Source organism: Planococcus citri, chromosome 4 (assembly GCF_950023065.1).
Source record: "Planococcus citri chromosome 4, ihPlaCitr1.1, whole genome shotgun sequence".
In the NCBI taxonomy this organism is placed as follows: Eukaryota; Metazoa; Arthropoda; class Insecta; order Hemiptera; family Pseudococcidae; genus Planococcus; species Planococcus citri.
This window is the reverse complement of record NC_088680.1, coordinates 50,600,169-50,614,245: the sequence shown is the minus strand read 5'-3', so window position 1 is coordinate 50,614,245 and position 14,077 is coordinate 50,600,169. Positions and strand designations below refer to the sequence as shown.

The 14,077-nt window shown below is 33.7% G+C and overlaps 1 protein-coding gene and 1 pseudogene across 1 annotated transcript; both read left to right on the top strand.

The window, feature by feature from the left end:
* The first annotated feature begins 2,563 nt into the window (after nt 1–2,563).
* Nucleotides 2,564–7,919, top strand: LOC135845945 (facilitated trehalose transporter Tret1-like). The gene is made up of 2 exons (XM_065364839.1): nt 2,564–2,868; nt 3,442–7,919. Exons 1-2 carry the CDS (start codon nt 2,820–2,822, stop codon nt 4,764–4,766), a joined length of 1,374 nt encoding a protein of 457 aa, XP_065220911.1. The 5' UTR covers nt 2,564–2,819; the 3' UTR covers nt 4,767–7,919.
* A 242-nt stretch (nt 7,920–8,161) lies between these two features.
* Nucleotides 8,162–13,678, top strand: LOC135842490 (facilitated trehalose transporter Tret1-like; annotated as a pseudogene).
* The last annotated feature ends 399 nt before the right edge of the window (nt 13,679–14,077 follow it).

Genomic DNA, 14,077 nt, shown 5'->3' with positions numbered 1-14,077 from the left:
TGAAAATCGCGCTGGAGGCTCCAGAATGACCGAAAATTGCGAAATTCGCCCTCGAGGGTTACTCATGGACAAAATACAGCGATTCGTGCAAATTTCGAAAATTTTCTCGCAAACGGTAAACTTTTGATTTTATGGATATTTTTATTGAAAAAAGCTGGTCAAAAAACCACTTTTGAGGTGTCCCTCCCAAAATTGACTCGAATGTGGATGAACTCATTAAACAGGTCGAGTACAACACACAACTCGATTTTTAGCTACCCAACTTCGTATTCACGTCTTCTGGAACAAATTCAAAATTCTGGAAAATCGCGCAGGAGGCTCCAGAACGGCTGGAAATGGTGAAATTTGGATTTGAGGAATTACTGAACAGTTTTAGGACTACTTTTTAAAAAATGTCAATGACATGCAAGGTGTGAGACTTCGGTACAAAAATTCCGAATGAAAATTCAGAAAGGTGGCGTCAAGAACTGATGAGAGCACGAGGCCAGATATCATGTTGGGCCCCATTTCTAAAGTAGAAGCTATTTTTAGGTTTTTGAAAGGTGATGGTGTCGAATGAAAATTTGTGGGTTGATGTGGTAGAAAAACATCAATTTTTCCAATCGATACTCGTATACAATATTCATATGATTTACCTATGAAAATTGTTCTTTCCTTTTTTGGATCTTTGGAGGTCTCAAATGTGAAATTTGCTTATTTGAAAATTTCGCGAGGGCGAGAAATTTTGAAAATTTGTATTTCGAGAGGCATAAAAAACAGTTTTTTTCAACGCGAGGACGAGTAGTTTATTTTTTGGTTTTAAAATTTTAGAATTTGAATGATGATTTTTTTGAAGAAAGTTGAACAGAACAGACCTAAGCGAGAGCGAAAGCTCAAGTATTGTGAGGAGTTCATTTTTTGGCTTCAAAACTTGATTTTTATCATCTAGAAATTTTCATCTGGCATGTGCTTGAAAAAGAAAAGAAAACAAGCCCGAGCGAAGCGAGGGCAAAAGCTTTCAAAAATTTGTGTTTTGAAAAATAAAAAATAATAATGTTTTTCTTTCATCTCAAGCCCTTAATAACAGAAATTTGCAATTGATCGTTTTTTTTTTTAAATTCCAGGGATTTTGCGAAAAAATTACGAAATTCTCTGACTATTCCAGATCGACCAAATTCATTGACTTTTCCAGATTTTCCAGATTTTCAGGAGTGTGGACACCCTGAATACGTATGAACAGAAAACATATCTTGACTTTTACCTTCTTCCTCCTCACTCACAAATAATTTTTTTTTAAACTTCAAAACAAAACTTCCTAAAAAAACTTGTAAGAGTAAAATTTCATGCTTTACAATTTTGCACCCTCAAATTCTTTACGAATGACCTTGAATTTTTTTCAAATAATCATTTTTTTGTTTTCAAATTTTTTGTAAAAGAATTAGGATTGGGGACCCAACGGGGAAAAATGAACAGAAAATGAATTATATAAGGGTTGGAAAAAATCTACTCATCTGTAAAAAAAAAAAAGACCTCCACTCACCTATGGATAAAAGTAATTTTTAAAATAAGTATCAATTTACATCAAAAACATTCAAAAAATGTTAATGGAAAAGGCCTCCTCCCTCCAGATTACAGCACTGTGGGACAGACATTTATCACATATCGAAAAAAATTGAAATCAAAGGAAAAATTTAAAAATTGTTACAGAACTTAACACTCTTTACGTCTCGTTGCAAAGTCAAAAAACTCGGCACACAACAAATTACGAGTAAATCAACAACCAAAAAACTTGATATTGGATTTGCATTTATTTCAAAATTCAATTCCTAAAATCAAAAAATGTAGTTCAAAAAAATATGCTGGGTGTCATTTTAAATATCAGAAAATTGAAGGATGAGAAATTAACAAAATTTTCAAGCTCATTCCATCCATTTTCTCGTACAATTAAATCAATTGAAGTATTTACACAATTCCCTGTTTTTTTTTTCAATTTTTACACTAAATTTCTTGCAAACGACGCGACATCTACTTTACAACAGAAATTTTTAAGCTCGATGAGAAAAGAATGAGACGGGCCTTGGGGCCTTCAATTTGCTAAATAATGAATTGAATCGCAAATTTCATGAATGACGAATATATTTTTCTCATATTAGAGAATGCTAATTACAAATCAAGTGATGTTAAGTTGAACGAAATGAGACAGAATTTTATTTTTTGTAATTCAAGAGCTACTCAAGTAATTATAAGAAATAGGAATTGAATTTTGAGTATTTCAATACTAAGGAGCGAGGGGGTTAAAATCCTTATACACTGCTCCGACCTTTTTTTGGTAGGTACTCTCTGGTTAAATTAAAAAGTAGTCGTATCTACGCAATGTTGAGACACATTCTCATAAAAATTCATTATCATTGACTATTTCAAAGTACATTTATGTACATACAAATATGTACAATTCAACAGAACTGAACACTCATTGAAAAAAACCCCAGCTTTGAATCGCTCACTATATAGACTAAAGCGAAAAGCAAACCCAAAGCAATTAATGGAATGAGAATAGCTGGACGACAACTGCAACATTGCTTATATATATCGTGGTATTTAACCTCGACGACTTTTAACCCGATCTTCTTCATCGTATGTTCAGAGAGACTCGAATAGATGTACTATAATACGCCAAGTATGTCATAAATTAATAGTTTAAACATCGTGTAAGTAACATAATTGTCTCCTACATCGTTACATAGCTGAATAATGTAAAATGTGTTCGATTTTTACTTAAAATTATAGGTATAAGGTGAAAAGTAATCGTTAAATTGAGTTTATTGATTAAGCATAATAAAATGCCAAAATATGCGGAAGTGCTTCATCAAACACTGGCTGTAATTCCAGGTAGGTAATATTCAGATTAATTTTTTTCTAAATTGAGGTCCTACTTCCCTTTACTTCCTCCAATAGGCAAAATTGATTCAAAGTTGATAAAATTGGATTCTGAACAAAAAATTTAAAAATGTGATGACCGATGACCTTTTATTAGAAGAAAAATTGCATACAATTTTCAATATTTGACCCCTCCAATAACTCTTCTTTGGGTCACTAGGTTTCACGTGGACTAGGTTGGACACAGAAATTAGGCAAAGTCAATAAAGTGAGGCAGGGCAGGAGCTTGGTGGAGACACCAATAAGTAGGGTACCTCTGGCCTGGTGTCTCAAGTGACTTTTTTGACGATACTATATTTGAAAGTAATTTTCTTTCGCAAGTATCGCTGATTTACTGTATTTTTTAAATTGGAGGCTCATCAGATCTTTTGATCCGAAATCCAAAATGAAATTCACGTTTAAAAACTTCCTCTCTTAAGGAAATACTTGCATCAATCTTCAATTCATTTTCTTCGAAAATTTAGCGATCAAATGTGCCAGTAAAATACATTTTCAAAATTCTTTTAACCCTCTCATTTTGATCAGTTTGCCTAGATGAATTCACAATGGGAATCGGATACGGCTGGCTGGCCCCTACTCTGCGCCAGTTGGAACATAATTCCACCTCAGTCACCTCAGAAAGCCATTTTTTCCTGACAAAGGACGAATGCTCGTGGATAGCATCGTTACACAGCTTCGGCCGAGCTATCGGACCGATTCTTTCAGCCTTCTTGGTGGATATCATCGGTCGCAAATTCATCCTCATCGTTCACGCTGTCGTGGCATTCCTGATGTGGCCATTTCTACTCAACAGATCAGTATACATCATTTACCTAGTCCGTATAATATTCGGTATAGCTTTAGGAATGTACGAGGTAGCGAATACCGTGTACATAGGAGAAAATTGCTCGCCTAAATTACGAGGCATATTGGGTAGCATAACCGCTGCCTGTTTTTACGCCGGTGTCTTCGTCGAGTTCATTCTAACATCGTATTTATCCTACGATACGGTGATAATAATCAACACGGTTATAGGCGCTCTATGCCTAGCTTCCATATTACTGCTGAAAGAACCAGCTCAATTTCTTCTAATGAAAGATCGCGAAGACGAAGCTCTAAAAACCCTAATGTGGTTAAAGGGTACCAACGACATGGCCCACGTTAAACCAGAATTCGAACGAATCAAACAAAACGTGTACGTCGAAAAGTTGAAAAAATTCTCTCCAAGAACCATCTTCTTATCGAAAGCTAATTATAAAAGTATCACCATCGTGTTGATTATTTACCTAATAACCGCATCTACCGGATACGAGGCGATAACCGCGTTCGCTTCGATGGCATTTTCGTCATCCGAAATGCTGACTCAAGACGACTTCACCATATTATTCGGTCTATTGTCTTTAGTAGCCGTTTGCATATCGTCGTGTATTATCGAACGTATAGACAGAAGATCTTTCATACTGATTTCGTTCTCGTTTTGTACGCTCGTATTGTTATGTACGACTGTTTTATTTTACCTTCACGATAATAACGTCACCGAAATCGCCAATTTTTCGTGGCTAATATTTTTTACCATTACGTCATACGCGACGATTTACGGCGCCGCTTATCCGGCCATTTACATTATTAGAAGCGAATTATTCCCCCTTAGTGTGAAAGCCATAGGTGGATGTTTGTCTATAATCGGTAATTCGGTTGTAGGGTTCGTAATATCGAATATTTTCTTAGTTGTAGCGAAGGATTACGGAATGTACGTGAATTTTCTCATATTTACCATTTTCAGTTTAATTACCGTGATTTATATTTATTTCGTGTTACCAGAAACTAGAGGGAAAACGTTGATCGAGATACAAGAGTTGCTCGAGAAATAGATCTGAATGTAAGGGAGTGGGTGTCTGAAAAATTGGAACCAATGGGTGGTATAGGGGGGGGGCTAGTGAGTTGATGACTGCTTGCCTGTTTGTTAAACTAAAGGGGCAATGGGAATATTTTGAACAATTTATGGAGGGTAAATCACTGGTAAATGCGAGATACGAGACCCCTTCAATTTCAACTTTAGACAAATATCAATACATCATCCTCATCCAAAGACTCATTTAGTATTCAAAGTCTATAGATAAATTCTATACCTTCCCATTGTCAGAAACTTTGTATGGAATCAATTCTTTTCCAAAAGATAGTCACACACTTTCTTCGAATTTTTTTTTCTTGAAAATAAGATACCCTCTCTCCCTTTCCCTTCCACCAACAGCTCAAAGTTTCAATTATTTTGAAAAACTAGCCGCACACAAAAATTAATCTAATATATGAACATTTTTTGCTTAAAATTTTATGATACCTATGAAGAACAATTTTTTGAACAAATTATAATTTTTTTTTGATACTTATTTTCAAGGAATTTTTGGTCTCAAAATTAAATAAAGTCATAAATACATTCAACAAGTCTTGCTTCCCCTATCTTTTTTATCTACAAAATTGATTTTATTTCAATTTTTAGAGAAACAGGGGGGTTTTCAACACACTTTTTGTAAAATTTTTGCACAAAAAAATTCATCGAAAAAAAGGGGCCAAAGTTTTGAAACACTTCGAAGCATCAAGTTGAGATAAAACTCAACCTTTTTTCAGCTTTAAATTTTTTTAAAGAAAACTCATGGCAAAAACAAAATTTTTAGTTCCAGAAATTCTAAATTTTTCAAATTTTCGATGAAAACTTGAAAAAAAAATCGTGCGTTCAGTTTTTTTTTTACGTAAAATGCTTCTTTTTAGTTTTCAAATTTGAAAAAAATCGGTCATTCATACGTACTCAATTTTTTCCAAAAAAAAACAGCAACTCAAGCAACCAAAAAAGTTCTAAAAAATATTCAAAATTACTGCCAAAAAAATATATTTTTCTAAAATTCTGTCAGACAAGTGAGACTATTTTGTAACTCTTAGGTAATAAAGCAAGATTTAGTTTAATAAAATTTGATGAATTTGAGCATAAATTGCAGAAAGTATGTTACAACAAAATCAATTCTTAAAATTCACCAAAAAATAACGAAATTTTACAATTTTAGCAAAAGGGAAACCTTTTTTGGCCAAAAACGCGAGATTTTCAAGTAGGTACCTAATTTTTGAAAAAAAAAAATCGAAAAAAGAGGCTTTATGAAAACTTTTGGTAGTTTTAGAAAAATAGTGGCATTTTATAGCAATTTGGTAGAAAGCGAGGATTTTTTCCAATTTCTTTCAAAAAGCAAACTTTTTGAGAATTTTGCAACTTTTTAATGAAGAAATTGGCTTTTTTAAAAATGTTGACAAAAAGCAAAACTGACGATTATATCAAAAAAGAAAAGCATTTTGGAAATTTTTGGCAACAAAGCGAGAATTTTGGACAATTTTTGAGAAAAAAAGTGGAACATTTGAAATTTTTGGAAAAAAATTGCAAAAATGAAGGCCTTTTGTAATTTTTTGGTAGTTTTTGTAAAATAGGGTCATTTTACAGCAATTTGGTAAAAAGCAAGAATTTTTGTCAATTTATGCCAAAAAGCAAGATTTTTTGAGACTTTTGCAACTCTTTGATGAAAAAAGTTACTTTTTGAAAATGTTAACAAAAAGTAAAATTTTGACAATTTTAGCAAAAAAGCAAGGTATTTTAGCAATTTTTGGCCACAAATTGTGATTTTTGGACAATTTTTGAAAAAAAAAGTAGGACGTACATTTAAAATTTTTGGGAAAAAATCGAGAATTTTTGTCAATTTATGCCAAAAAGCAAGATTTTTTGAGACTTTTGCAACTCTTTGATGAAAAAAGTTACTTTTTGAAAATGTTAACAAAAAGTAAAATTTTGACAATTTTAGCAAAAAAGCAAGGTATTTTAGCAATTTTTGGCCACAAATTGTGATTTTTGGACAATTTTTGAAAAAAAAAGTAGGACGTACATTTAAAATTTTTGGGAAAAAATCGAGAATTGTTGTCAATTTCTGCCAAAAAGCAAGACTTCCTGTGATTTTTGCAACTTCTTGATGAAAAAAGGTGACTTTTTGAAAACGTCGACAAAGAGCAAAACTTTGACAATTTCAGTAAAAAGCAAGGAATTTTGGCAATTTTTGGCAACAACTCGAGACTTTTGGACAATTTTGTAAAAAAAAGTGAGACGTTCTGAATTTTTCAGAAAAAAGCGACGATTTTCAGCAATGTTTGGCCAAAAATAACCTAGCTGACTAAATGCGACAGTTTTCTGCTTATTGTGCAAAAACCAAAATTATGGATAGGTAATCAGGTACGTACGGTTTGCCTAGTTATGGCACAGATAGTTTTAGCGAGTGCTTGACTTTTTTGTGCGTGCTCAAGGAACACATATCAACACTTCACAGGAAAAAAAAGTTTTGGGGATTCATTCGAATTGAAATCCAATTTGCTTGAACCATCCCAGATTTTTTCAAGCCTTTTATGAAATTCTAAAAACCAGAATAAATTCACTCATGGATCGTTACGTATTTTTGAAAAATGCTGTCGCCCTAATTTTCCAAACTCAGACGCTCCACACACATCATAATAGCATACATAGGTCTAAAAATTATTTTAAATTTGTTCATTTTTCCCCAGAAAGAAGTACCTAACGAAATACAAAGCTACCTAATTAATTAGGTATATCGATATTCAGCCACGAAATAAATTACCTATTTTTTAATCAAACCGTTCCGTCAAGTTCCACATCATTAATATTTATGATGAGCGATACATACAGATAAATACACATACGTTCAATTTCCACTTACCTTGCCCAATATTCTGTTACCACGAGAGCATCAACGACTTTGTCTAATGTCTATACTCTGATGAAAAGTTCATTGTCAAGGTTCCACTTTGAAGATCACCCTCTCAACCTCACGTAAGCCGGGTTTTTTTATCCTAAAAACAGAAAAAAATTCAAAACTCGTCAATTCCATGTTTATTTATATTTTTTCGTAATTGTTTTGTAATTTATTATTTATTACGTATTGTTTTATATGTATATTATTTTCAAATAAATTTTCTTAATCCGATTTTTTCTTTTTTTTTATGAACCTCATAAAACATCATTCCCATAGGCAAGTGTACGTAATTATGTACTTATTTACTCAAAACACTTGAGGCAGGTTAGCTCAAGACATGATGAATACGAGTAAATGTGTACCTAATTCAAAAAACACCATAAATAGCATTGTAAAATTTCAGTAGGTAGGATGAAAAAAGTTTTGAACTTGAAAGATAAATCATCGTACACAATAAATTTACTCAGCTCTCATCGATAACAACGTTCACGATAAAAAAATTACACCTAGCTGAATTTAATTATTCAGGTATGTACTTGGTTTTTGACACACGTAGGCACTTATTGTTAAAATATTCACGTCGAAACAGTCGTCAATTATTGTGAAAATTTCAGCGTACAAAATATGATTAATCAGTAATAATTTGTTCAAAATGTAATAAGTCGCAATCGACGAATTTTAAGTATAAAATTGGAGAAGTTGATTTTTGAATTAACGAGTAACTAATTGAAAATTGTTCGCAATGCTTCTTTTCAAGGAAATACTCCATCAAACACTGGCTGTGACTCCAGGTATGATAATTTATTAGCATGTCGTTGCACTAAAAATTCGTCATCCCTACTCAAACCCCTTGCAATATAAGTATAACGTTTTGTTGATTTGCAGTAATTTTTATATTTAATATTTTCAAGTCGTCTTTAAAACGATGTGTTAGGTATGCATTTTTCCTAACATTTTGCCTATTTAACCAAAATGTCTTCAGTTTGAGGTAATTTTCAATGATTTCAAAGTTGTTTTTTTAAAAAATACATAGGTACTTATTATTTTTCTACAGGTCTTCAAAAATTTTTAACGGAGTTTTTGTCAAATCAACAAAAATTTCGCCGGTTTCTGATGATTGGTTTTCAATGTAGCCTATTACCTATTCAGTGTTCTAAGATCGTTTTAACGACGATTCGCCCAATTCCCCCCCCCCCAATTTAGACAACATTTCTGACAAATTTGGCAATTTTCACTGATTTTAGTGATTTTTTTGCTTCTATTCATGTTTTCAAAATTTTTTATACAATTATTTTTGACAAATTCAACTACAATTAGTTTTTATTCATTTTTAAGTAAATACATTTTATCAAGATTCACTAAAAATTTCACCATTTTTTGGTACTTTTCAGCGATTTTACCCAAAATTTCATCATTTTTCGTTAATCATCGAATTTAATGTTTTTTAGCGGTTTTTTTTTATATAAGGTAGGTACGTAGATGCATAATACAAATAGGCATTTCAAAGGAATTTTCACCAAATTTTTCTGAAATTTAATCAGTTTTTGGCAACGAGCCAACGATTTTGAACTGCTTGAAAGGTGTGCCCAAAAGTGCCATTAAGTGCCATTTTAAACTTCTTGAAAAACGCGAGCAATGCCTTTCACAAAAATTTCGTAGTTCTCTTCACATTTTTTCAAATTTTATCGTTTGTTCAAGTTTTACTGATTTTTATTGATTCTAATGGTTTTTTGATATTTTGAAATCATTTGAACACAATTTCAATACTTTTTATACAATTTTTGTTCTAAAAAATATCGACTCACTCAAAAATTGACTGAAATTGACCTTTTAGAATTCTCAAAAAATTGCAAAGCATTAAATATGAGCTTCAGCAATCAATAGTGAAGATCGGGGACTGTTTTGATATGCCCTTCAGATCACATTTCTGCTATTTAAATCAATTTGATCATCACGTGACCTCACCATGTGCGCTTTCAAATCAACTGTCAACGAAAACACTGATAATTTCATTAGGCACATATCAAGTATCGTGTGCACTGTTTGTACACCTACCTAAAATCCCAAAATCTTCTCCCTTTAATTCAAAATAAAAAACTACAACAATTCTACAGATTTGAAATCTACATAATAAATATGGCGAGTTATCTCGGAAAAAATCCACAACATTTAATCCGTAATTTAAAATTTAAGAAAATCAAAGATCATTTCTTAAAAAGTTAGTTACAAATCCAGAAAAGTACAGTTTTTTTTTTGGAATTCAAGTTCAAAAGTTTTACAAAAATGCTCAAAATAGGTTACACAGCTTCAATTTTGAAAAAAAAAATACACAAATCTGAAAAAAGGAACGATCGTAGCGAAAAAGTGATAACAGAGAAAGGAGGCCATAAAAGGCTTTAAATTCGCATAACTACCAGATTTAAACCTACTCATGAACTGAAAAAAAACACACCCTTCCAGCAGTTTTTTCAGCTCATCTCAAAATTTCCTAACTGAGGAGGTGGATAGCAAAACGCAATAACTCCAAAATTACGAAAATTGAGTTTGATATCTATCCTTATGTAAAATTCAACGGGGAATCCATTCCCGGTGTCAGATTTTGTCCATCAGTTGAATATCATAGCGCAATCGAGGAAAACAAGTCTGATTTTAGAGCTAAATGCATTGAAAAATGAGATTTTGTTTGCAAAACGCAATAACTCCACTACTTTTTATACATTTCAGTTGCGCAGATGTGGTAACACTGTTTTTTTTCATCGGGTGGGTACTGAAAATCGTTGGGTAGGAGTTACTTTAAAAAATGGTGCTTTCGTTGTCACTCTCTGAATGCCATATCACACACAGGAATTAATTGAATTTCACATTCCAGTTTTTTAATTGTTTTTTATCGAAAATTCTCGATTAAACATCAATTTTTTCAAATAAAAAATACGTTTTTTTGCTGAAAAACACCAAAAAAAAAAATTTTGCGTTCACAACGCAATAACTTTTTTTTCTTTTCCTCACTGTGCTTACCCAGGTGACCGAAATTTTGAAATTGAGTGGAAATTTTATTTGTGGCACCTTCCCCTTTCATTTGACACCAATTTCGAAACTCGACCCCCCACCCTTCCCCTCCTGACAATTTTTCCTAATTTCCCAAAAAAACACAAAAATGGAGTTATTGCGTTTTGCTATCCACCTCCTCAACTGTTGACTGAAAAAGTCACGCTCATCTCCACTGCTTTCAAAAATAAAGCCAGACCTTTTCATTATTTTCCAGCAAAAAAAAAAAAATAGGCCTAAATTTTCATCAATTGCGATTAGGCAACTTTTCTCCTTCGCTCGCTTTGGACTAAAACTACTAGACCAATAAATGTTCGTTTTCTGATTCGGTAATCGGTATCATGGAAATACTCGCCATATCACACTCGTAACATAAGATAAGAGAACATTCAATTGCGTTTAAAAACAACGGACTCTTTCATACTAATCAAAATAAACAAACATGTGCCCAATTAACATCACGCCATAACACTGATTATACCTTAACAAAATAATTATGTGGCCACACAAAAATTTCTACAACTTTACCACACACATACACAAAAAAAATCGTACAAAAATACACACTCCTGAGTGATCTAAAAAGAGCATCAAACTCTCGAGTAGCTCAAGTGGCTCTATGTGTTTTTGAACTTCGATCACAAATCGTAGTAACATGACGTCCAAATCTTAAGTACCTACCAACTGATAGTAACATACTTGAGAATAACCCAACTAACTACTTCAATTTTAATAATGATTATTTTTAATAATTTGCAGTGAATTTCAACGAATTCACAATGGGTTTCGGGTACGGTTGGATTTCACCAACGTTGGAAACATTGAGCCATCCGGACAGCGTGATCCCTCTGAACACCGAACAAAAATCATGGATCGCTTCGTTGCAAGAAATAGGTCGAACTGTAGGTCCCCTTCTGTCACTCCTGTTACTGGACACGATCGGTCGCAAGAAATCCTTGATGATCAGTGGAGGTGTATTCTTCTTACAATGGATGATCATCCTATTCACCAAATCAGTTTGGGTAATAGGCGTAATTCGACTCCTGTTCGGCATCGCTATCGGAATAAACGACGTCACATCGTCGATTTATTTCGGCGAAAACGCCACTCCGAGCATTCGAGGCATATTTGGCAGCGTTACGGTGTCATTTTTCTATTTAGGAGTCCTGCTGGAATACCTTTTCACTAATTACTTTTCGTATTATACGGTAGCTTTGATAAACGCCATTCTCAGCGGGATTGCTCTAACGACAGCCGTTTTGCTACGAGAATCTCCTCAATTTCTAATTATGAAAGGTAAACTCGACCAAGCCAAGAAAAATTTCGAGTATTTGAAAGGTGACAGAAACGACGAACACGTCCAACGAGAATTTTCCGATATCAAAGAAACATTCATCGAGAACAACAACGTAAAGAATCGCTAGCCAAGTTACTCTCGACGCCATTCATTTATAAAATCATTTTCATCGTTTTCATCCAATACACTCTAACTCAAGCGACAGGATTTTCAGCTGTTCAATCATTTGCCACGGTTTCTTTCCCAAATTCAGGATTTTTCACCAAAAAAGAATTGACTATTTTGCTCGGCTTGGTTCAACTTATAGCCGTGTTTTCGTCAGCACTGTTTGTAGAACGATTTCCTCGTAAAACAATGATGAGAACGTTTTACGGATTGGCAGCTTTGGTGCATTTATGCAGCGCAGTGTTGTTCTACACCCAGCAGTACATCTGCCAGGTACCAAATTTCTCCACTTATATATTCGTAAGCATCGCTTCGTATTCGGCCATCTACGCTGTGGGAATATTGCCGAGCTTTTGCCTGCTACGAGGCGAACTGTTTCCACAAAGTATTAAGGTGATAGGAGGATGTATATCTATAATTGGCAACTCTGTCATGGGTATATTCATCAATTATATGTACCTGATTGTAGCTGAAAAATATGGCATATACGTGAATTACGTATTTTTTTCCGTTTGTAGTTTCGCGACAGTATTGTTTGTACATTTTAAAATTCCAGAAACTAGAGGTAAAACTTTGGTAGACATTCAAAGATCCATTGATAAAAAATCAATCAAGGTTAAGGATGATAAGAACCCTGAAACAGTTTAAGAGTTGAAATAATACATTTTTTTCGAACTCACTAGGTTTCATAAAAGCTTTTCCCCTTCAAGTTCTCAACACACCACCGCGAAAACTTGATCTACTGAAATTGGAATACATAATTTCGAACAAATTTTCAATCAAATGGATTGGGAATAATTTTTAAAACTGGATGCAAGTATCTATTTCAATCCAAAATTTTTTGTTCAAAATCAAATGGAAAAACAATTTCCTTTCAATTTTGAAGTTAGGCAACATGTCTTTATTTAGCGTACCTACCTATTTTTCCTGAGGTATCCGTTTGGGAAATGGGGCATTTTCGCTGGTTTTTGGTCAGTTTTCCAGGTCAATATCTTCAAATTTCAGATCTTTAAAATATGAACTACCTACAAAATAAAAGGAGTGGGGGGAGGGGGAGGGGGATCGTAAAATTTTTCCATACGTCCTCAGCAGTTAATTTTGTCAATTAATTCGTACCACAGATTTTGCCGAAATTTTATGAATCTAAGATCACAGGAGAGAGATTTTGAGAAATCAATACTTTTTTCATTTTGTCCATGCGTTGATCTTTTTCAGCTCCAATAGGATTGTGTGGTGCCAAAACATGTTGAAAAAATTTGGAAGCATTAAAATTGTACGAATTTTCCAGTTTATTCCCGATCATTCGTGATGAGAGAAAAAGTCAATGAGATGACAAAATGTTCGAAAATTGAGGAAATACCATTAGTCCAGTCATTAAAGAAATTTTTACAGGAAAAATGAATATCAAACAGATCTTTCGCAGATATTGTTCACAGTGGTCCCCTCAACAACATACTAAAAGTCCCTGCCCCTACGGGGTCCGGAACCCCCTTAAAGGGGGGTGGGACCTCCCCCAATTTCAGTTTTTTGCCATTTTCTCCCCCCGCATTGCATTTTAGCGAAAAATATGCAATACATAAAAGAATCTACGTCAAATTTCCGATCTAATGACGTATCAACTTTCCTTGTAGGTTCAAGGGGGGTGGAACCACAACCATTTGAAAAAGGGGGTTTCCTGAAAAATACATAAAGGATATAGGCGCCTATGGGGGGTGAAACGGTCCCCGAAAGCGTTCGAGTTGATATTAGCATGGAAGGTGTATAGCATTGAGAAACTTCCGCGTGAAAAATTTCAGATCCACACCCCCTCCCCTTTTTGGGGGACCTCCCTTTTTTGACACTTCAATAACACTTTTCTCAGCCCCATTTTAACCGATTTTGA